At 40.5% G+C, this 25621-nt stretch overlaps 1 protein-coding gene across 5 annotated transcripts in view; it reads right to left on the reverse strand.

The window, feature by feature from the left end:
• Positions 1 to 25621, reverse strand: part of KCNIP4 (potassium voltage-gated channel interacting protein 4) — a 1204862-nt gene that overhangs the window by 97245 nt on the left and 1081996 nt on the right. For all 5 annotated transcript variants that reach the window (XM_032271879.1, XM_032271867.1, XM_032271873.1 and 2 more), the window contains one exon: positions 12461 to 12585. In XM_032271879.1, the coding sequence (XP_032127770.1) occupies positions 12461 to 12585 (125 nt within the window). The remainder of the gene's footprint in view (positions 1 to 12460; positions 12586 to 25621) is intronic.

Consider the following 25621-nt stretch of genomic DNA (forward strand, 5'->3'; position numbering starts at 1 on the left):
CAGCAGCTACATTCTGAGCATTGTCATGAGGTTCTGACATGAGGTTCTGTGACAAAGCACAGGTTCCGTGCTTTTTGCTTTATATTCATTATCTTTGCAAAGCATCTATGAGATGTTATTCTTCAGTTTTGCAAGTGACATAGGAAACCCAGGGAGTATTTTGCCCAAGGTTAACCAGAAATCAAATCTAATTACATTATAAATTTTATGTCAATATACGTCCATTTCTGCACAGGAGAGTTAACATAACAGGTGTGAGATCACTGTCCTTAGAAAGGCCTGCTTGCAGGCTGGCTACTTGGATTTTCGGAGAGTGCCTGCCGTCCTTTGAATCGAATGGCTCACTGTGCTTAAACTGTTTGTGCAAACAATATGGTTTATGTTGAACATCTGCTTTGCTTCTTGGAGTCTGGAATTTGGGTACATGCGAAGTACTGGACATCTAATGGCTTCCTTGCTAGACAACATTTTACAAGTGCTATCACAATGACTCATTGCTCGGAGAATTAAGCATTTCCTATGAGACTTCACTCAGAAAGAACTCTTGGAAGCTTGCATCAGATTTCCTCCAAACATTACCCCATGTGCCTTTTCACTTTGCAGATTTTGCTTTGCACTCTTGTTGTCATAAATCATAAATGTGTGATTGTATACTGAGTCTTGTACATCCTCTAGCAAATGATCAAAACTGGAGATAATCTTGGGAACCCCTAGCGTGTTTATCTTCCATGTCATTCTCTCATTTGGAGAAGATAAAATTTTATTTTCTACCTGAGTACATGGGAAGACTATATTTCTCGGCTTGTCTTGAAATCAAATTGGACCATATGACTGAGCTCTGATGGGTGGAATGTCTGTTAATCCAATATAGGCCCATCAAATGCCCCACACCATCTTCCTGCTCTCAACTGAGGACCAAATGCAGATGGCCCAGGGGTGGAAGCTGACACTATAGTGGAACCATGAGATGAAAGTTCTCAATAAATGAGTTGAACAGAGATTCCATCCTGTCCCCAACGGAATCACATAGAATTAGGAAATGAAAGATAAACAAACATTTGTTGTCTTAAACCACTGACATACTGGAGGTGTGTGTTGCAGTATTGATTCTACTTTGTCTAATATTTATGGTGATGTGCTGGATACCAACACCCCAATCTCATTCTTCTCAACTCTGAAGTATATTGCAAAAGTGAAAGGGATTTTTTAAGCCACAAAGATCCCATTACTCATTTGATAGAATAATAATATTTGATGAGCCAACACAAGACCTGAATAATCTACCAGATGGAGACTCTTGCAATGGAATCAAAGGAAGTTCTCTGTTACCATTTCAGGTTGCTCTTAACATTTTTGAGTAGTACTTGATAAAATCAACAAAAGGTGTTAAAACTACTGTGCGTAGTTCTTTTACGAAAGGAGCCATGCTTTTTCACTCCCCCTGTAATTAGATTACTTTTTAAAAAAGCAAATTAACAGCTCTTCCATTTTACTCAGTACATGTGGAAAGAAATAAAAAAGAGAAAGTGAGAGAAGATATAAATTTTATTGGGCTGGCTTCCAATTGTTTTGTTTGGGGTCATTCATTTGTTCACATTTATTTATTGATTACCTGTTATATATAAGAGACAGTCTGCAGAACTGAGAATTCTGTAGGAAAGAAGGTACAGCACCTGCTCTCAGGAAGTGTGAAGAATAGGAGAGGAGTCAATAAGTGAAGAGGAAATCCCAAATAAGCACTATGATGGGAGCTCAGAGCAGGGTCTCCAAACCTACTTTAGGAGATATCGAGAAAGCTTTCCCACAAATAAGTCTTTCAATCCCAAAATTCTCAAGTCAGCTCCGAATCCTCCTCAATTTCCCTCTCCTTTTAATCCAAACCATCATGATATCCACACAGCTCAACCTCCACCACATAGCCAAGCCCATAATTTATCTCTTCTCTACTTGCTACCACCCTGGTCTAAGCCACATCTCCTTTCTGTCTTAGTCTGTTGGACCGGATTTCTAGAGGGTCTCCAATTTTACTTTGATGTCCCGTGCTCTGTTTTGCTTAGAGTAGCTTTCCAGTGCCATCTTAAAAAAACAAGACAAAACAATGCTTTATTTTCATCTGGGCTTTTAAAAACCATTAGTTCCTCGTTGTCCTTAGAACAAAATACAGACGATGTTCCAGGTTCCAGCCACTCTTGCTCACTCCCGCCTTACAGTTTTGAACTGTTCTTTATGCCTAGAATGTCCTTTTTCTACCCTTCCACGGCTGTGTCCTCCTTCTTGACATTGTAGATACAATGCAATGCTACTTCCCCATCTAAAGAAGCTCCCTGCTCTACTTCTTTGTAACAAATGTCATCCTCTTTCTACCCCACCAGATATTTTCTTATTTACTTATGTGTTTGCTTTCTGACCCTCTTTTCACTATCTTCCCCCACCAGAATGTAAACTCTAAAGAAAAATTACCTTTTTTTTGGTCAGTATATCTTAAATACCTGGTACAGTGATGAGCCTGAACTCAGCACTCAGAGAAGAAATAATAAAAACATATATTGAAAGGATGTCCAAGTACAGACATGGAGAAGAGGTAGGCATTGGCCTGATCAAGAAGGGGGTTGTGGGAAATAGCATTTCTCACCAGAGAAAAAGTCCAGGTCGAGGCCCTTCAGAGGAGTGCACTTCAGCAGCAGGCAGTTTCTTCTGGCCAGAGCAGAGTCAACACAGAAGAGTGAGGGGTGAGACAGGAAAAGTCAGCAAAAGCAGGTTGGTCAAGGCCTGGCTGCTCAAGGGCTAGTTGGGTCACAGCAGTACAGAGAGCATCTAACCCAGTATCTGACTTATTGTAGATGTTCAAGAAATATTTGTTGGATGAGTGTATCGAGGACGATTCAGTCTATCTTCTAATGACAAAATAATAATAATAATAAAAATAATAAAAGGAAGCAATTGGTTTTAAGTAGGAACTGACTGGTTTCTATTTGCTCTTTAAAAAACCTTTTCAGGTACACAGTGGAGAATGATTCAGAGGATGGCAGGACTGCAAGCAAGGAACCTGGGCCATAGCAGAAATGTAGGTGAGAGGTGACAGCAGTGTGAGAGACAGGGCAGTGGACAGGGAGGAGACAGGGCAGTGGACAGGGAGAGGCCAGGGCAGACATAAGCGATACAAAGACTGGAGAATTGGCTAAGCTTGGAGAATAATTAGAAACAGGGCATTCTGAGGAAGGAGTCCAGACAGAAAACTGGGTTTCTTCTGTTCCTATTTTTTTTTTTTTTTTTTTTTTTTTTTTGAGACTCACTCTGTCACCTAGGCTGGAGTGCAGAGGCACAATCTCAGCTCACTGTAACCTCCACCTCCCAGGTTCAAGTGATTCTTGTTACTCAGCCTCCTGAGTAGCTGGGATTACAGGTACACACCACCATGCCTGGTTAATTTTTGTATTTTTAATAGAAACGGGTTTTCGCCATGCTGGCCAAGCTGGTCTTGAACTCCAGACCTAAAGTGATCCACCTGCCTAGGCTTCCCAAAGTGCTGAGATTACAGGCATGAGTCACCACCCCCGGCCAGGATTTCAAAGTGATTGAATAAATGAAGGTAACATTTACTGAGAAAAGACAGGTTAAGGAGACAAAGGAGATGAGCTAAATATACTGCATATGTATTTCACTTAATAAAAGTAAAAGCTATTTTAAGAGTTAGGCATTATTTAGATGAATGCCAGATGACTCTTATCTGTGACCTGGGCCTAGGCTTCCGTTCTAAAGCCAGGTGCTAAGTGGCACAATGGGCCAGGTACCTGGAATTAGGTATGAAGGATGCTGTGATGAATCAGGCTTGGGACTTATGCTATGATGAATCAGCCTTGGGCTTTAGGAAGCTCATGGACTAAGCAGATGCAAAGGTCCTCAGCCCATTTCTATGTTCCTTTTTTTCCTTAGTTTGTGTGTGTGTGTGAGGGCATGGTGAGTAGCGGTGCGGGGAAGGGTTGCTACTGCCTTTCAATGGAAAATCCCTCATTGGAGTAAGGGTGGAGAAGAAGGGCAGTGGGGCAGTGCTGCCCTTTCCAAAGGGGTGCCCAAGCAAACAAGAGCACGCGGAGTGTTTGGCAAGTCAGCCCTCCAGACCATCCATCAGGTCCGCCTCAAAGGGTCTAGCAACCAGACACTCCTGCCCAGTATGGAAATAGTGGTTGTTTAAAGCCAAATTACATGTTCATAATTAATTGCTAATGGAGAAGTAAAAATAATTTGTAGGATACATGTATTGGCAACCCTTTTATGTCAAAAGAATCTCTCCGCACACACAGATGTATGTATGTTAACTATATCTATGAGAATAAAGGAGGAAACTAACAGTCGTTACCTCTAGCAAGGTGGGATGAAAGGTCGACTGTAGCTAGGACGCTTTGATATTTCAATTTTGAATCCTCTGTATGATTTAAAATGTTTAGCATAACACTTTATGAGTTTAAAATTTGATAGAAGGCCAGGTGCAGTGGCTCACACCTGTAATCCCAGCACTTTGGAAGGCAGAGACAGGCAGATCACCTGAGGTCAGAAGTTCGAGACCAGCCTGGCCAACACGGTGAAACCCTGTCTCTTTTAAAAGTAGAAAAATTAGCTGGATGTGTTGGTGCACATGTGCAATTCCAGCTACTCAGGAGTCTGAGGCAGAAGAATTTTTTGATCCCAGGGGGCAGAGGTTGCAGTGAGTGGAAACTGTGCCACTGCACTCTAGCCTGGACTGCAGAGGGAGTTTCCGTCTCAAAAAAAAAAAAATGCTCTAAAGATACAAATAAATCAAGAAGCATTTAGAATATACTAGATTGGTGCAAAAGTAATTGCCATTTTTGCCATTAACAGTAATGGCAACTCCCGCCCCCCCCCCCGCCACACACAATTTCTTTTGTACCAACAAATGCATAACATAAACTAATGCTTAATATATTTCAAGATGACATTACCAAGTCATTATGAATTTTTTATTACATTTTGAAGTTTAGTTACTCTTGTATGTAGAAGAATAAGGAAAGAACTGAAGGGCTTGGATATCTTTTGACAGCACTCTTAAAGACATTAAGTAAAACATTTCTCATTTATCTTCTTATCTACATGGATGTTAATAACCTAAAATTTTTAAAGGATGGTTTCATGTCTACAGAATCTAAGCCGTTGTTCAAGCTCAGAAATGGCAGCGGTAAGGTTTGAACCCCAGACAGCCCTTGCACCATGTCAGTCTTTGGAAGTCAAAAGAGAAGTCATATTAACTGTTTAAGCTTATAGACAAACTTCCCTTCAGAAAGCCAGACAGACAATTCTGTAGGGCAAAGGAAACAGCATTTAAACTCTGTTCTTACCTTAATTCTAAAGTACATGAGTAATGCTTTGCACTTAAGGAAGGCCTTTTATCTGAGACTTTCAAATGCTGAACAAAACCAATTATTACCCACCCTCTTTCACGGTTGGAAGAGATTTGAATCCCTAATTTGCTGACAGAGAGACTGAAGCCAGCAGGAATGAAGTGATTTACTGAGGGTCACACGGTCTATGAAAGTGTTTCTCAAGAATAACCCTCAGGGCTCATGTCAAAAAAGCACTTGTCTTAGGCAATTAGCAGTGAATTCCTCTATCCTAATCACTGCATTTTACATTTTACTGTTTCTCGTGGGAAGTTTAGGGGAAATATACTTCCCCTCTCTGCTTTCCCACCATAAATGGGACTTAGTGCTTTTTATGTAAACGTACTTTGTCAAAAACGTAGATCCCTATAATTTTATCCTCCATCTGTTTCATCTGTTTTTAAAGATCTTACTGTGGAAGTTCCCAAACACTTTGAATGGGGTAGAAAAGGCCCATCAACCAACTCAGATGTCCTGCTGGTTCCTCTGGCTACAACATCAAAACTCTAGCAGAAATAAAGAAAAAAGCATGGTTCTGTTCTTGATGAAATGCCCAGGGAGGTACCTGGATAACAAGCCAAACACTGAAGGTGAGGATTAACTGCTTTTGAGATGAGACTGCAGAGCACATTCAGCTGCTTTGCTCTACAGGGGTTGCAGCCTCCTCAGAAGCTCCAGTGTGATGGATACACCCTATGTGACTCCTGATAGTCATACCTTTTACAACCTCCTCATCTTGAGTGCTGAAATATGCAGAGGTGATGGGACGAAATGCCACACCTATGATCGTGCTACCTATTATAAGACTAGAGAGACCCTCCCTTGCTGGCTTTGAAGAAGGCAGCTGCCATGTTACAAGGGAGCCTGTAAGAGGGCCATGTGGAAATGGACTGCAAGTAGCGTCTAGGGGCTGAGTGGCCCCACATTGACAGTCAGCCAGAGGGGAATCTCATATATGCAACCACAAATAATTGAATACTGCCAACAACCACATGAGCTTAGCAAAGAACTCCAGTATCCAGAAAGAAATGCAGCCCAACCAACATTCTGATTTTGGCCTTGGGAAACACCAATCGGAGCACTTAGCTAAGTCATTTCTAAACTCCTGTCCCTTGGGACAGTGTATTATGAATGAATGCTTTCTAAATCCATTTAATATTTGGTAAATACATGGCAGTAGAAAACGAATATAAATATCTTTCTGTTTTAGGTAAAAAAGATGGATAGTAACATAACATTTTATGTCAAAAGGACACTATCAGGTATTAAAGTGATGCCTAAAAGATATATTTGATTCTGATGGATACTTTCACCTATTATAATCCAGGGCAAAGAAAGAAAAGGAAGCAGGGAAAGATTCCATAGAAGAAGGAACCAGGTGTCTGAAGCGTTGAGTTCTAACTATTTGCAACTATCTCGCTTTCATCCTGTGCCTTAAAAATGGGAAGAATAGGCTATGTATTATTAATTAATAATTAATTAATAATAATTAATTAATAATTAATTAATAATAAATTAATTATTTAATAATTAAATAATTAAATAATTAATTAATAATTAATTAATAAACAGAAAATGCCAAAGCAGCATCGGCATCACTATATTAAAACTTAATGCCCCAGTATATCATTTACAGTCACCTAAAACTGAACTGAAGTTATACCTGATTTTGAAAGAGCACAGCAAAGCAAGATTATGAAACATGTATATTGATATTTATATGATCTTTTGACCATTTGTTCTCAAATGTGGCTTTTTATTCACTGCCTGTTATAATGTAAAATATGTTTGATAAATTAAGGTCTTCAGATTAAAAAAAGAGAGAGACTTCCTAAGCATCATCCCAGAGTTAACGGAATAAAAATCATCAAAAATAAGGCCTGTTACCTCTCTCCAACCCCTACACACACACACACACACACACACACACACACCCCTACACACCCACATCCCAAAGACTTCATGAGGTTCAAATGTAGCCAGCCTAGCCATTAGTATTTCACATGATAGAGCTCATCACTATTAGGTCACTTCTTTCTTTGATAGAAGGACTTTGCATATCTTTTTTTTTTTTTTTTTTGAGACAGAGTCTTCCTCTGTCACTCAGGTTGGAGTGCAGTGGCGCAACCTTGGCTCACTGCAATCTTCGCCTCCTGGGTTCAGGCAATTCTCCTGCCTCAGCCTCCTGAATAGCTGGGACTACAGGTGCGTGCCATCATGCCCAGCTAATTTTTTTATATTTTTAGTAGAGATGGGGTTTCGCCATGTTAGCCAAGATGGTCTCGATCTCCTGACCTCATGATCTGCCCACCTTAGCATCCCAAAGTGCTAGGAAAATAGGCATGAGCTATTGCAGCTGTATTATCTTATATATCTAGTTCAGTGGTTCTCAATTGTGCCTGCACATTATAATTACTTGAAGAGCTTTGTAAATCCTAATGCTTAAGCTTTTTCCAAGAGCAATTACATCAGAATCACCAAGCATAGTAGCCACTATTTTTAATTTGTAAAGCTCCCCAGATGGTTGCAACATGCATTTAAGTTTGAGACTGCTGATCTGTAGATAATAGTTTGCATTTTCCGCATCCTTTCTAATACATAATTCTGTAGTCCAAAACTCAAACACTCCCTGGTAGGTATGTAGGCCAACCATGACTGTCCCACTTTGATGGAACATACAAATGAGGTTGACCATTTGGGGCCATACTATAATAACTTTTTTTAAGTTGAACTTCATGTTTATTATATTTATTTCTTTAAAAAATGCAATCTGGCTGGGCGTGGTGGCTCACGCCTGCAATCCTAACACTTTGAGAGGCTGAGGCAGGTGCATCATGAGGTCAAGAGATCGAGACCATCGTGGCCAATATGGTAAAACCCTGTCTCTACTAAAAATACAAAAATTAGCTGGGCATGGTGATGTGTGCCTATAGACCAGCTACTTGTGAGGCTGAGGCAGGAGAATCGCTTGAACATGGGAGGCGGGGGTTGCAGTGAGCCAAGATTGTGTCACTGCAATCCAGCCTAGGTGACAAAGGGAGACTCTGTCTCAAAAAAAAAAAAATGCGATCTAGTTATCATGATGCCAGTTTATAGACAAAGACATGTGGTCTCCTGGGTCTGAGAGAACTGCCCAAATAAGTAACGTGACCTGAGTCTGAGTGACACTAAAGCTTATGATGCCTGCACAAAACCAGTGATTCTCCTGACCAGCAGCATCAGCATCACCTGGAAACTTGTAAAAAAAAAAATGCAAATTCTGTGACCCAATCACACCCCTACTAAGTCATAAGCTTTCAAGATGGGGCCCAGGAATCTGTGTCTTGACAAGCCCTTCAGGTGATTCTGAGGCTTATTACAGATGGACAAGCAGTCATATATTCTTCTCTGTCTCTATCAGCTGCTCACCTTTGGAGACTCAGCTCAGCATCTGGCACGAGACATAAAAATGTGTGGGGGCCTCAGTGAGTAAGATGAGGTGAGGGAGGAGATTTTTCTCTAACTTCCCTTCCTCTCATATCCAATTTACTTTAACAATTTGTGTTGAAAATGCAAGGGGATGTATCAGAGATACCATATAAGGAAAGAAATGGTGGAGTTATGCTGCTGCTAATATTTATTTGCAGGGGTGTCTGGCTATGTTGAGCTACTTTCACACAAGTGTGCCCATTTTAATATGTTGACGCATGGTTTATCCTTTTAATCAAAGTATGGAGAGTTTTAAAATGTTTCATTAAAAATGAATATCCCAACTGTTTCCAGGGAAATGAGTTTGTGATCTTAAGGGCTTTGAGATAACTGGTGTTCAGGAAACCAAGGGCAGTTGGTTTGCTTTCTCAGATGGAAACTGCTTCAGTTGCTACCATGCTCTAAAGCCCAAGTGCTGTTGACCTGCTTAGTGTATTTCTTGCTATGCTTAGGATTCATTTATTAGAATTGTACATTTGACTAGGGGGAAATCAAAATTAAAAGGCCAGTCATGTTTGATTTATCAGAGATGTCGATTAATATTTTCTGAGCAAACTGTAAAGTCCTTTCTTTTAAAGAAGTATATAAAATAGGCTTTGGGGATATTCAGGTCTGATGGAAATGCGTCTCATGGGGCGGGGTGAGAAGGGAGAAAGAAAAAGCAATAAAGATAGAGAAGATAAAAATAGGAAAGGAGGAGGATGGCAAAGAGCTGAAAGGAGACAATAATTCACGAGGGAAAGAGACAGAAGAATTAAAAAAAAGGAGAGAAAGGAGGAGTGAAGAAATAAAAGGTGAGGTCAGAAGGATTAAAAGAAAAGGGAAAGGAAAGAGTTTGGGAAAAGAGGGGAAGAAGAGAAAAGAAATAAGAGAAGGACACATGGAAAACAAACAAAAAAAATAAAATAAAGTAAGATAAAATGAAATAAAAAAATGAATGCAGACTTCAGAGCCCAGCAATTTATTGTAAAGTGCCACTTGTATTAGACACACTGCAGAGATGCTGGCTCCAATGGTTAACAATGGCAGTAATAATGATTCCAGTTTATAGCAAATGCAATGAAAGGCAGCCAGACCCCCAGAGAAACCCTATGAGGATGGCAGTGGAATAATAACATGGCAACGGTCAAGGAATACAGTGATGCTGGGAGACTGGATTCAGTTCTCCTGTGTTCGACAACAATTTTGCATCTGATGTACAATCCAATGCTAAAAAGAAAAAAAAAAATTATGCTTATTACTAGATCTCTGAATTAGAGCAAAGAAGTTTAGGTGTTTGCACAAACACATTTGAAGTTTTATTTTGTGATTAGCCTCCTCTGAGCACTGACTTTTGGCCCAGGTTGGTCTTTCACATCTCCTTTCCTTTCTTTCCCTGCTGCTCAGTGGTTTTCTACTGCCGGTGGTCAGTAGTGCTGTTTCACTGCAAATGCCTGCTGTCTCTGAAACCTGGAACCATTGCAGAATAGGCATAACTACTCATCCTCTTTCCTAGTTCTCAAAGCCCTTTTCTTTCTCTCTCTCTCTTTTTTTTTTTGAGACGGAGTCTTGCTCTGTCTCCCAGGTTGGAGTACAGTGGCACGATCTTGGCTCACTGCAACCTCTGCCTTCTGGATTCAAGGGATTCTCTTGCCTCAGCCTCCTAGGTAGCTGGGATTACAAGCATGTGCCACCATGCCTGGGCTAAGTTTTGTATTTTTAGTAGAGGCGGGCTTTCACCATGTTGGTCAAGCTGGTCTTAAACTTCTGACTTCATGATCGACCCACCTCGGCTTCCCAGAGTGGTAGGATTACAGGTGTGAGCAACCGCACCCAGCCAGCCGTATTCTCTTCATGCATGTTTATTTATATGCATTATCTTGATAGATTACCCATCAAGATTTCTTTTAATCAGAGGTCTGTGTATGCGATGAGCACTCGTCGCCATTATAATTCCCTCTGCCCCAGTCTATTGCCAGAAAGGCCTAGGTCTTTGCAGATGATCAAGTTTTGGAGGAGAAACAAATTTACTCTGCATAATAGGGGGAGAAAAATTTAGAAAGGGCACAGCAAGGAGAGGGGGGTGAGGAGCAGAAATGGGAGAAAGACAGACCCCATTCATTCAGACAGATGGTGGAAACTTGTATGCCTTGTGCATGCGGAAACCCTATAAAAATATTCTGCAGTGTCAACTACTGGCATGAATTCTCTGAGTAAATTGTTGTTGTGTTCCCAATGAAGAGTCAGAGTGTCTTATCTGGTCTGCATAAGGTTTGAACAAAGGCAGCAGCTGTGGTGGTCAGACGTGAAGAGGATGGAATTAGAAGAAATCTTTGGACACCCACCATAGACTTCTACATGGCATGGAACTGGGAATGTTAGGGAATGGGTTTCAAAAGGGATCAAAGCAATTTGGATCTTCAAGGGTGCCTGTAGCTACTTTGGTTTCCATATGTATAAGAATAAGCTATATGTTGGGGTGTGTATGCTGTTTGATACATAAACATTTGATTCCTTTAAGGATGAACTGTTTTCAAATAGATTCACCACAGCAAGTCTTCTCTCCCTATTCAGACCATAAGGTCCTTAAGGATAGAAGTATTTATCTGGACTTTGAGTAACCTGCAGCAACCAGTTTAACCCTAAGCACATACAAAGTATTCAGTAAGAGACTGTGTCTCACAGACTGCCTGGATCCACTCTCTTTCTCTCATACTACCCTCTCGTGTTTTCTGGGTTCTTATTCCCTTTTGAAGGTGATTCACCCAGGAGAGAGGGTTATCTGCATACCTGGATCACAGGGAACCAGGTAGTTATAACCTGCAGACACCTGTGGTTTAGAGAGACTGGCAGCATGGTTTTTCTTCTTCTTCTTTTTTTTTTTTTTTTTTTTTTTTGAGACAGAGTCTCTCTCTGTCACCCAGGTTGGAGTGCAGTGGTGTGATCTCGGCTCACTGCAACCTCTGACTCCCAGGTTCAAGCAATTCTCCTGCCTCAGCCTCCTGAGTAGCTAGGATTACAGGCATGTGCCATGAAGCCTGGCTAGTTTTTATATTTTTAGTAGAGATGGGGTTTCACCATGTTGGTCAGGCTGGTCTCAAACTCTTGACCTCGTGATCCACCTGCCTTGGTCTCCCAGGGTGCTGGGATTATAGGCGTCAGCCACCGCGCCCAGCCAGCAGCACGGTTTTTTGGACTATAAAAGTTACAGTAATTATTCTCCATTACCAGGAAAGAAATCCCTTGATAGGCCTCAATCTATATTCAAGACTCAAGTCAAGCACAAGCCTGTATTTAAAAAATTTTTTTAAAAAATGGAAGTTTATTGAAATTATGTCATTAGAGTTGACAGAGAGAAAATATTCCAACCAAGAATTGAATTGAATAAACCTTTCTCAACACCTCTCTTCATTTAATTGTCAATTATAGCATACCAGCATGGATATACCACCTCGAGTTAAAGCCCACAGATATTGACTATATTCCTATCTAGGAAGGATCGTATGAAATACACATACGATGGGGCTCTCACAGAATGGGATATTTTCCCCCTTTTCCTCTCATTTCTCAATGCCCCTATGGGAATCGTGTAAAAACAAAGTCAAAAAGAAAGTTCTTACGTTCTTAAATCCTCTGTAAAGGATCTGAAGCTCTTTCTTGGTAAATTTGCTCTGGGCTTCCAGAAGCTCAAGGGCCTCTGGCCGATGTCTAACGGTGGCCATCTCCAGTTCATCTTCCACGCTGTCTGTGGAGGAAGACAAGAGTCTTAGGACCAGCTGCTGCTCACCGAGGCTTACACATAGCAACACAGGAAAACAGAACATGTCTGCTACTGTCTATGATTGTCCACAGAGGAAGGACCCTCAGAGTGCCAATAGGCCTTTAAATTTCCTGATTTAAAAGTTTTAAGCTAAGATACTTATACACACTTTTTTTTTGCATATTTTAGTCATTAATACAGACATTACAACTCTAGCATTTTTTAAAAGATAACAAAAAAGAGCACATAAATTTATTTCAGTTAATGAATGGATTATATGATTACTTCAAATAAAAAGTATAAGTAGCAATATATATTACTCTATACATCTACCAGTGTAGTAACATATATTTCTTTTTTTTTTCCCAAAGTTTAAGTTCAGAAGTAAATGTGTAGGACATGCATGTTTGTTCCATGGGTAAATGTGTGCCATGGTGGTTTTCTGCACAGATCATCCCATCACCCAGGTATTAAGTCCAGCATCCATCCGCTATTCTTCCTGATCATCTCCCTCCCTACACAGGTGCCCCGTGTGTGTTGTTCCGCACCAGTGTCTCCATGTGTTCTCATCAATCACCTCCCACTTATAAATGAGAACATATGATGTTTGGTTTCTGTTCCTGTGTTACTTTGCTATAGATAATGTCTTCCAGCTCCATCCATGTACCTGCAAATAAAATGATCTCATTTCTTTTTATGGCTGCATAGTATTCCTTGGTGTATATGTACCACATTTTCTTTAACCATTCTATCATTGGTGGGCATTTAGGTTGATTCCATGACTTTGCTATTGTGAATAGTGCTGCAATGAATATATGCATGCATGTATCTTCATAATAGAATGATTTGTATTCCCTTGGGTATATACCCAGTAATGGGATTACTGGGTCAAATGGTATTTCTGCCCCTAGGTCTTTAAGGAATCACCACGCTATCTTCCACGATGGTTGAACTAATTTACATTCCCACCAACAGTGTAAAAGTTTTCCTTTTTATCTACAATCTCACCAGCATCTCTAGCATTTTTAAGGTATGGTTAGAAAAGCATAAAAGGTCACCAATAGTCCAACCTGAAATTTGTTTCCATATTACAATCACTAGTGATAACCAATGGAATTATTGTTAAATAATAATCAGTTTTGTGCCCTATGTATAATGCAACTACAAGGTAGAACTCTGTTAATGTTCTCTAAGGATTCCATTGAAATAATATGTTTTGCCCAGCTACTTGAGAGGCTAAGGTGGGAGGATCGCTTGAGCCCAGGAGGATGAGGCTGCAGTGAGCCATGATTGCACCACTGCAATCCAACCTGGGTGACAGCATGAGACCCTGTTTCAAACAAACAAACAAACAAATAAACTTAGACTTTCAGAATTCAAGGATATCTGAAGAAAGATATAAGGAGATTTAGGAAATCATGGCAGGCAGTAGGCAGGACTAGATTGCAGCTCCAAACAGGGCAGCATGGAGAGGCTTGCATTGTGAGATTTAGCTCCACATCTACTGCAAGAACAAACCAGCAATCCCGAGAGGACCCATATACCCTCTGAAAGAAGTGGATTGCTCTCGGCAAACACCCCAAATACTCTAAGTGCATCAATTGCAGAAGTAGGAAAGGGAGACCCTCCTCTCCTGAACACACCCATCCATTGTAGAAGCTGAAGGTCTGTTTGCCGGAGAAATTTCTGACCTCACCTGGAGCTGAGTCAAGTTAGAGAGCCGAGTGAAATACAGGGGTAGAGGAAACAGCAGAAAGGCCCTGGGAACTCACTGGGTCCCCAAGCAGCCCATTCCCGCCGGGCACCACAGGAATCCATTGGGAGGGTGGCCAGAGGAGCAGGGGCTAAAACTCCGCAGGGAGAAGGAATCTCTAGCTGAACTCTGACACAATTTGAACCAGGCAAGAAGCCTCCTCACTAGAACTTGGGGGAGGGAGCAAATCAGGTGTATAGACTTCACAGGTGGTGGAAAACTAAAGCCCTTTTTTTTTCCAGCTGGGAAGCAGATAGCCCTGGGCAAATTTTGAAGCCCATCTCACGCTCCACCTGGAAACAGACTGGGGCTGCTGGAGGGGCCATGGTGGGAGAGAGACTGGCCCTTCAGTTTGCCTGGGAGCTGGTGAGGCCTGTGATTGCCAGCTTTCCCCAAGTTCCCTGACAACCTGCATGACTCAGCAGAGGCAGTCATAATCCTCCTAGGTACACAACTCCAGTGACCTGGGAATTTCACCCCTGTCCCCCAAAGCAGCTGCATCAAGACCCGCCCAAAAAGAGTCTGAGCTTAGACTTGCCTAGCCCCGCCCTCACCTGATGGTCCTTCCATATCCACCCAGGTAGTGGAAAACAAAGGGCATATAATCTTGGGAGCTCTAGGGCCCCGCTCACCTCTGGTGCCTCTCCACTCTACTATAGCTGATGCTCTTTAGAAAATGCTACCTCTGCATAGGAGGCCAATCAGCACAAAGATAAAGCATTAAATCACCAAAGCTAAGGATCCTGATGGAATCCACTGCACCCTCTGCCACCTCCACCAGAACAGGCACTGGTATCCACAGTTGAGAGACCCATAGATGGGTCACATCACAGGACTCTGTGCAGACAACGCCCAGTACCAGCCAGGGGGCAGGTAAACTTGCCGGGTGGCTAGACCCAGAAGAGAGATCACAATCACTGTAGTTTGACTCACAGAAAGCCACAGCCGTAGGAAAGGCGGGAAAGTACTACATTAAGGGAACACCCCGTGGCAAAAGAATCTGAACAATAGCTTTCAGCCCTAGTCCTTCCCTCTGACAGAGCCTACCCAAATGAGAAGGAACCAGAAAACCAGCCCCCGTAACATGACAAAACGAGGCTGTTCAACACCTCCCAAAAATCACATTAGTTCACTAGCAATAGATCCAAACCAAGAAGAAATCACTGATTTACCTGAAAAAGAATTCAGGAGGTTAGTTATCAAGCTAAACAGGGATGTCCCAGACAAAGGCAAAGCCCAATGCAAGGGAATCCAAAAAACGATAAAAGGAGTGAAGGGAGAAATACTCGTGGAAATAGATAGCTTAAAGAAAAAACAATAAAAAATTCAGGAAACTTTGAACACACTTTTAGAAATGTGAAATGCTTTGGCAAGTCTCAGCAATAGGATTGAACAAATAGATGAAAAATTCAGAGCTCAAAGACAAGGTGTTTGAATTAACTCAATTGAGCAAAGACAAAAAAAAAAAAAAAAGAAAAAAATATGAACAAAGGCTCCAAGAAGTCTGGGATTATGTTAAATGACCAAACCTAAGGAAAATTTATGTATTTTTACATGAATTTATGTTAAATGACCAAACCTGAGGAATAAGAGAATTCTAAAAGCCTGGAAAACATATTTGGTGGAATAATTGAGGGTAACTTTCCCAGCCTTGTAAGAGACCTAGGCAGCCAAATGCAAGAGGCATAAGGAACACCTGGGAAATTCATTGTAAAAAGATCTTCACCTAGGCACATTGTCATCAGGTTATCCGAAGTTTAAACGAAGGAAAGAATCAGGAGCTATGAGACAACTATAGGTAACTATAAAGGAAAATCTATGAGATTAACAGCAGATTTCTCAGCAGAGACCCTGTAAGCTAGAAGGGATTGAGGCCCTATTTTCAGCCTCCTTAAACAAAACAATTATCAGCCAAGAATTGTGTATCCAGTGAAACTAAGCATCACATACGAAGAAAAGATACAGTCATTTTCAGAAAACAAATGCTGAGAGAATTTGCCATTGCCAAACCGCCACTACAAGAACTGCTAAAAGGAGCTCTAAATCCTGGAACAAATCCTGGAAACACAACAACACAGAACCTCTTTAAAGCATAAATCACACAGGACCTATAAAACAAAAATACAAGTTAAAAAGCAAAAACCAAAACCAAAAAAGTCAAGTACACAGGCAACAAAGAGCATGATGAAAGCAATGGTACCTTTAATACTGAATGCAAATGGCCTAAATGCTCCACTTAAAAGATACAGACCCTCAGAATAGATAAGAACTCATCAACCAACTATCTGCTGCCTTCAGGAAGCTCACTTAACATATAAGGACTCACATAAAGTAAAGGGGTGGAAAAACGTATTTCATACAAGTGGACACCAAGTGAGCAGGGGTAGCTATTCTTACATAAGACAAACCAAACTTTAAAACAACAGCAGTTAAAAGGGCAAAGAAGGACAATATATAATGGTAAAAGGCCTCGTCCAACAGAAAGTATCACAATCCTCAACATATGTGCACCTAACACTGGAGCTCCCAAATTTATTACAACAATTACTAATAGGCCTAAGAAATGAGACAGACAGCAGCACAATAATAGTGGGGGACTTCAATACTCACACTGACAGCACTAGACAGGTCATCAAAACAGAAAGTCAACAGAGACACAGTGGAGTTAAACTATACCTTGGAAGAAATGGATCTACCAGATATATACAGAACATTTTATCCAACAACCACAGAATATATACTCTATTTAGTAGCATATGGAACTTTTTCCAAGATAGATGATATGATAGGCCATAAAATGAGCCTCAATAAATTTAAGAAAACTGAAATTATATCAAGCACTCTCTCACACCACAGTGGAATAAAACTGAAAATCCACTCCAAAAGGAACCTTCAAAACCACGTAAATACATAGAAATTAAATAACATGCTACTGAATGAGCATTGGCTCAAAGACAAAATCAAGATGGAAATTTAAAAATTCTTTGAACTGAATGACAAGAATGATAGAACCTGTCAAAACCTCTGGGATACAGTAAAGGCGGTGGTAAGAGAAAAGTTCATAGCCCTAATGAAACTAGATCATCATCTCTCACCTTATACAAAAATCAACCCAAGATGGATTGAGGACTTCAATCTAAGAGCAGATACTGTAAACATTCTAGAAGATAACAGCGGTAAAACCCTTGTAGATATTGGCTTAGGCAAGGATTTCTGACCAAGAACCCAAAAGCAAATGCAATAAAAACAAAGATAAATAGCTGGGACCTAATTAAACTAAAGAACTTTTCCATAGCAAAAGGAACAGTCAGCAGAGTAAACACACAACCCACAGAGTGGGAGAAAATCTTCACAATCTATACATCTGAAAAAGGACTAATATCAAGAATCTACAACAAACTCAAATCAGTAAGAAAAAAATAATCCCACCAAAAAGTGAGCTAAGGACATGAATGGACAACTCTCGAAAGAAGATATACAAATAGCCAACAAACATTAAGAAAAATGCCCAGCGTCACTAATGATGTAGTAAACAGGGAACACTTCTATGCTGCTTGTGGGAATGTAAACTAGTACAGCCACTGTGAAAAACAGTCTGGAGATTCCTTAAAGAACTAAAAGTAGAACCACTTGATTCAGCAATCCAACTACTGGGTATCTACCTAGAGGAAAGGAAGTCATTATTGGAAAAAGATAATTGCATGCGCATGTTTATAGCAGCACAATGCAAAAATGCAAAATCGTGGAACCAACCCAAATGCCCATCAATCAACAAGTGGCTAAAGAAGCTGTGGTGTATATATATAATGGAATACTACTCAGCCATAAAAAGGAATGAATTAACGGCATTGGCAGTGACCTGGATGAGATTGGAGACTATTACTCTAAGTGATGTAACTCAGGAATGGAAAACCAGTATGTTCTCACTGATTTTTGGGAGCTAAGCTATGAGGACGCTAAGGCATAAAGATGATACAATGGACCCTAGGGACTCTGGGGGAAGAGTGGGAGAGAGGCAAGGGATAAAAGACTACAAATACAGTGCCGTGTATAGTGCTCGGGTGATGAGTGCACCCGAATCTCACAAATCACCACTAAAGAACTTACTCATGTGACCAAATACCACCTATACCTCAGTAATTTATAGGAAAAAAAAAAGTTGAAGGACATCTGATCATTTTACAAATAGAGATCCAGAAAAAAAAAGAAATCAGATATTTTGCCTTGGTTTACAAAATAAAATGTTCAGATTAGGTACTGACATGAATAAAGTAACCAGCAGCCAGTTGGTTTCATGGATGCATGCTGGATAGACAGAGGCCTAGGGGATGTTCTATTTCAGTCTATTTTGTAGTCAATAGAGTCAATAGGATAAAATATTGTACTTCGCTTTGTGAATTATGTTTACACTATAATTTCTGAAAGGTGTTTTATCCAAAAAGGAATTGTGTGCCCATAGATGTTTGTAAAATGCTATAAAGTTAAAATGTAATTTTGTCACAAAATATTAAAATACATAGGTTTGAGAAGATCTGTAACAAGGAGTCATGTTTAACTTTGCTGAGCCCAACTGACCCCAAAGGTATTTGTCTATAGACCCTTTTCTGGCCCAAGTAACATCTGGTAATATCTGCACATTTGCCCTAAGGTCATGTAAGTGCAAGTCTGGAGGATTTGCAGATATATGAGGATTTAGGTGCCTGTGTCTCAAAGCATATCATCCCTCAGTCCAGCTGCTTTGAAGCGGGGTCAGATGGTGACTTACAGGAATTCTCTCTGTTGTGTAAACTAATCCATACCTCAGGTGAGGAACTTAGCAGGAATAAAAACGTCCAGGCTCAGTATGAAGCCATGGCTTGTTCTTTCTATCCTTTCTTCTTGACTACAGATTCTAGACTCAGAGAGAAGGATCTAAGGATAGCAGTTAGCTCCACTTCTCCCAGGGCTACTAGGACCCCAATCCCTTGTCCCATGGTCAGTTGGAAATGTCAGTCCTTTTTGCCAAAGTCAAGCCATTTTTGACACTAATAATGCTGCCCCTTGCTAACATCTGCTCCTCTTTACTGCTCTGACTCACTGAGAGCATTAAGGGGCCAGAGCTCTCACTTAGCAAGGAGGAGAAGATCAGTGGCACCCTAATCTTAGTATATCTCAATTATTGGCCTCAAGGAGTTTACAAAAAAACAATGGTGATGAAACACTCGGAATGGATATACTTGTGAAAATGAATAATAGGAGATAAAAACAAACATTTGCTTTGTACTTTTCGTATTATAATAACTTATCTGGAAAGAGTAAAATGGAAAAGCTTCAGGATAGTGAAGGATAGATAAAAATAATGGAAAAGAACATTAAAAGATGAGAAGGCTAAGAATAATCTTAGTTGACAAGGATAAAATTGATGGGAAATTAGGTAGTTGTGCTCTTAAAGTATGTGGGAAGAGCTAAAAGTAGCTGGAAAAAGGCACCTAGCCATCATTAACAAATTGACCTGGGCCTTACAGCGAAATTCAAAAACACCAAAACAGGGCCTCTTCAATTTTCTCCTTCATTCATTTGAACAAATGGGTTGATTCTGTTCAATGGGTCCTGAGATAGAAAAGATGACAGATAATGTCGCTCCTAGACTGCTGCTAATCAAATGACTTCAGCTATGTTGTATTATTGTATTTGCCAATGCAGAAGTAAATACCATGCAACAGACCTCATGCAAGTAGATAATATCAAATAGGCTGTGCTTTCTCGAACAATGTCTGATGTAAGCTTCCCTTAAATCATTTATAGTACAATGTCTTCAACCGAAAATGTTCTACTTTTCTTTTCTACATGTTAAAATGTATATATCTTTCATGATCCAATTTAAATATAAGTGCCTACTCTCTGAAGCCCCTCTGGATTGCCCCACTATACAGAATTGATGCCCACCTGGTCATCATTCCCATACCCTGTTTCCTGTGTAGCATGTAAAACAGAATATCATGATCTGCTCCTTTGTTTTCTCCATTGTGAGTTTTTTGCAGATAAGATCAATGTCTTTCATGCCTTGTTTATCCTCTGAACGTAACAGGGAGCCTGATATTCCTTTGTCACTTAAGAATAATCTAGTCAGGAGTGGTGGCTCATGCCTGTAATCCCAGCACTTAGGGAGGCTGAGGTGGGTGGATCACGAGGTCAGGAGTTCGAGACCAGCCTGACCAACAAGGTGAAACCCTGTCTCTACTAAAAGTACAAAAATTAGCTGTTCACGATGGTGCATGCTTATAGTCCCAGCTACTCAGGAAGCTGAGGCAGAAGAATTGCTTGAACCCAGGAGGTGTAGGTTGCAGTGAGCCAAGATTGCACCACCGCACTCCAGTCTGGGTGACAAAGCAAGACTCCCTCTCAAAAAAAAAAAAAAAAAAAAAAATCTGGCAAACAAATGATGTTCCTGTTCAACTTTCTGTTTTTCTCTGACCCCTTCAATATTTGCTGCCCTTTAGGGAAATATTTTTCAAACTGAAATTTGTGGGCTGTTGGTGTACCTCAAATGTCTTCTTTGGAATCACTATTTTCTCTCTTCATTGTTTTGAGAAATACAGCAAAAGTCGAGGGGATTTTAATTAGATTTTCTGAGCAGTCTTTCAATCATAACATAACCTTGTCTAGACCTAGTGACCCTCACACAGGAAAGAATCAAAACAGCGCATTAACTTCTGGGCCTTTGTACCGGGCAGCAGTATGAGCTGCACTACCAGCAGAGTTCCTTCCTCTGTGGATACCAAGTCTGAGACAAAAGACACAGGCCTGAAGGATCAGTAGAATTAAATTGTGTGTGAGATGATCATCACATGCAGTATTAAAAAAAAAGAAGCCGCACTTGAAGGGTCTGCCTGCAGGCGTTCTTGTTTTCCCAGCTGCCTGGTACCTTACTTCTTAATGACTTCTACCTGCCAAAGGCCTGTTTCTATTTCTAGGCAGCTGACAGGCTCTAAAAACACAACTAAAATCATCAGCAATCACCAGCATATGATAAGTTAAAAAGACCGAACCCAATCAACACTGATTCTTGGAGGCAAACTGTGGGGAGCACAGCATGATTCCACATAGGACTGTGAATTATCGTTGTGACTCAGCCACCTTCTAAGAGCCTGAATTTTGGGTGGTTTTAACCCAGTGCCTAACATTTATTGATCCCCTGTTGCATGGGTGAGGTGCTTGATTGGCATAATCCTAATCCTAACAATAACCCCAGAGTAAGGTATAATTATTTTTCACATACATGGAGACTGAGTCTCATGGATGTGAAGAAATTCATGACCAGAAGTCAAATACGTGTTTATATATATACATATATACATACATACATACACACAAACACATATCCTGTTCCTACACACACCCATATATATTTATGTGCATAGGGACTAGAGACAGATTTACACCCAGGTCTTCCATGCCACAGCTATGTTCTTGCAAATTTACTACAGTCTCTTTCAATTTCAACAGAAATAATGATACAAATAATGATAACCTGTCTTCTCTCTTATTTTGCCAAACTCCTCAGAAAAGTTGACTATATCCATTGATCTATCTTCTACCTCTTGCTCTCCCTTTAATCTACTGCAGTCTGACTTCTGGTCCTGTGATTGATTGAATTGTGTCCCTCCTCAAATTTGTATGTTGAAGGTCTAACCCTCAATGTGACTATATTCGGACGTAGGGCCTTTAAGAAGATAGTTAAGGCTAAATAAGGTCATAAAAGCGTTGTAGGCTGGTGTCCTTTTAAGGGGAAGACATACCAGGAACGTGGGTTCTCAGAGGACAGGCCGTGTGAGGACGGAGTGGGAAGATGGTGCACGGCTGATACCCTGACCTTGAACTTCCAGCCTTTAGAACTGAGAGAGAACACATTTCTGCTGTTTAAGCCACCCAGTCTGTGGCATTTTCTTACGGCAGCCCTAGCAAACTAATATATCCACCTATATTCAAATGGCACACAGCACTGATAAAAACAAGCCTTGTTATCCACAAAGTTTGCCCAGTGAGTGCTGGGCCGTTTGCTAGCTAGCCAATTATGTCATTTAATCTTCTCAATACCTTTCAAGAGAGGAATTATCTCCATTTTCTAAATGAGAAAATTGAGGCTTGGAGAGTCTAAGTAACTTGGCCACAACCCAAGTAAACCCTTGATCAAATGGCTAGTTAGTAAACAAGGTGAAGACAGGTGTCTTCAGCAGCCCAAAGTCCAGGTTACTGAGCACTATGCTGGGAATGTTAATAGCAACCATCACCCCATGGAGAACTTTTGATCTAAGCCTGGTTGTATATTACCTCATTTTAATACAGACAGAAGTTCAGTGAGATAGCTATTGTTGCTGTCTCATTTTACAAGAAGTCACGTAGCCCTCATTTTACAAGGAGTAAACTGGGACTCACATTTCTTAAATAACTCACTCAAGGTCACACAGCTTGTAAGTGACAGGACTGGGATTTAATCCCTGGCTTTTTGACACCAAAGACCATGAGCTTAGTTAATACGCTATTTTAAGAGATGACAACAATTAAATATTTTGGTTCAAAATCCTAGGGGATAAAAGATTTTAAATCACAAACTAGTTGGCTGCTGAGCATCCAATGCCTCCATTTTTCTTTAGGGAAATATGCCTGGGCACCTCCAGGAGATCACCAAGACAGCAGACAAAGCTGTGCTGATAAGAAACACATGGGAGAAAAAGGTACAGAAGGGACGGGATCTCAAAGCTGGAAGGAACACAGGGAAGTTGTTTGTTTTTCTGCATTTCACCACTGAGAAATTTAGTTTTGGGAAAGATGAATGTTTCGTTTGAGACAAAAATCAGAACTAGATGGAACTCTGGCCTCTGGAGTCATCTCCAGGCCATGCCAAGGTATCAGGCAGAGGAGGCAATTCAAATGCACATTTGCATCCTGAGATCAGCGAAATACAAATAGTATTTTAATTCATGTATCTTCTAACAAATTTCCTTTTAATCGGACAACAAATTCCCAAACCCAGACACCCTTAAGCTTCCTGGCCGTCTCTTTTTGTTCTTTGTTCTTTAGATTTCAGTCTCTCAGGGCCACGGTTGTCCTAAGTCTGAGTCAACAGTCCCCTCAGGTCATGACACAATTGGGCTAGAAATTGGAATTCAAATCATCTGGGAACAACAAAATGAGTTTTAAAAATAGGCATCTTCCTCCCCTTTCTCACAACTTCTCTTAAAATACAGTAGAAGCTTGGTACAGCTCAACTCATAATTACGCATATTTGAATCTATCTGAGGTCAAACCATGCTCCCTAGAACACTGCTACAGAAAATCTTCCCTTACAAGCAAATGTGAGTGTGAGTCCTGCCTCGTGAGGACAAACGTTTGTAAACAAGTCTTCTAATGCAGAAACCAAATACTTTTATGAAGAATAATGTCACTTTTTGGGAAAGCTGATTCAGAACTCAGGCCATGCGCATAAGGTGAGTCCTTGTCTATAAAACATGAAACACTGTGTGGCTGTTGCCTCATTCTTTTACTTAGGTCCTGCCAAAATACCGAAAGGATTATTTGGCACACTGAAGGTGCTCCATAACAGAATGTGAAATAAACAACTATTTGAAGCATTCCAAGAATAGTAGGTATATCTACAACAGGTCCCATTTCTTTTTTCTATTTTTTGAGATGGAGTCTTGCTCTTGTTGCCCTGGCTGGAGTACAGTGGCACGATCTGGGCTCACTGCAACCTCCGCCTCCCAGGTCAAAGCAATTCACCTGCCTCATCCTCCTGAGTAGCTAGGATTACAGGCATGCACCATCATGCCTGGCTAATATTTGTATTTTGTAGAGATGGGGTTTTACCGTGTTGGTCAGGCTGGCCTTGAACTCCTGACTTCTGGTGATCTACCGGCCTCAGTCTCCCAAAGTGATGGGATTACATATGTGAGGCACCATGCCCAGTTGCATTTCTAAATAGAAATACAACATGACTCTTCTTTAAAAATAAATGTATCCATTTGTCATTCTAAAAAGATTATAAATATTGTAACTTTAAAATTCTATTTGAGCTGAACTTAATTTGTCTAGACAAAGCTTCAGCCTGCTTAGCTTATATTGCTTTAGCTCACTGATAAAAATACCCTCTGAGCCATTATTTCTAATGTTTACATTTTATTAAATTGGCCAAACATTGAGTTGATCCATATGGCAATAACATCATATTGAGGCTGACTACTTTCTAATGATATGCTATATATTATTAAATATTTAGAAGCTTGGTCCAGTGTTGGGTATTGGAGGAAGGTTTCCAATGCTGAAAGATTCTTGACCCTGTGGTTGACCCTTGACCCTTGGATACTATCCCTGAGAACCTCTAGGATAAGGAGTGATGCTATTGTTTGTTTAATGTTTAAATATGATTGGTCAGGACAAAGAAAGAGCTGCCTGGAGGAAGATTTCCAAAGCAAAATTTCATGGCACTGATATTATTTCTTTCCACCCTTCTTTTCTACTGCAAAAACTTGTAGGTGGATGACAATATACTCATCATCCCATTCCTCGGTTCCACTGCTCACAAAGCTCAAAGAGGTCAGCATGATAATCAGCCGAGGAAATAGTTTCTTGGGTGGAGGAATTTGCTGAAGTCCACACAGCTAGGCAACTGACAAGTGGGGGCTGTCTTTCCTCTTCCTGTTACATCATTTGACTTCCCTGGATGGAGAGTTTAAACTGGGGCCAGGACCTGTAAGCAACTCTTTAAACTTTGACAATTTTAAATGCTTTATTACAAGAATGAGGAGGCTGGGAACTCCCTTGACTCTTCCTGTCTTTATTACTATTCACCTGGCCACCTACCAAGAGTTATTTTCAGGTGCACATGGAGTATATATAAGCAGTTAATTCCAAGCTGATCACACACAGGCTGCAAGTAGAAAGCACTCAATCCATCTGAAACACTGTGGGAGTCCCAGGCCTTCCCAGACGATCCTGAACAATTGGAACCCTGATGTTTTAGTTAGTTGGATATATGTATTTCTGCAACCCTGGCCCTGAATGTATGTTAGAACCAAAATCAAAAACAAACAAACAGGAAAAACCCAACAAAACCATTTATAATTACTACTTTATTTAATATTTGTATATCACATTGAAAATGAACACTTCTTGGAAAATGTCCATTTATTTTGAATGTCTTCTGTTACAGGTGCTTGTTGGCAATGACATTGCAATTTTCATTCCAGGAGAATGAGAATTGCTTTGCAATTTCCTAATTGAATTCAATCA

This window comes from Sapajus apella, unplaced genomic scaffold (assembly GCF_009761245.1).
Source record: "Sapajus apella isolate SASKATOON/1434 unplaced genomic scaffold, GSC_monkey_1.0 scaffold5, whole genome shotgun sequence".
Classification (NCBI taxonomy): Eukaryota; Metazoa; Chordata; class Mammalia; order Primates; family Cebidae; genus Sapajus; species Sapajus apella.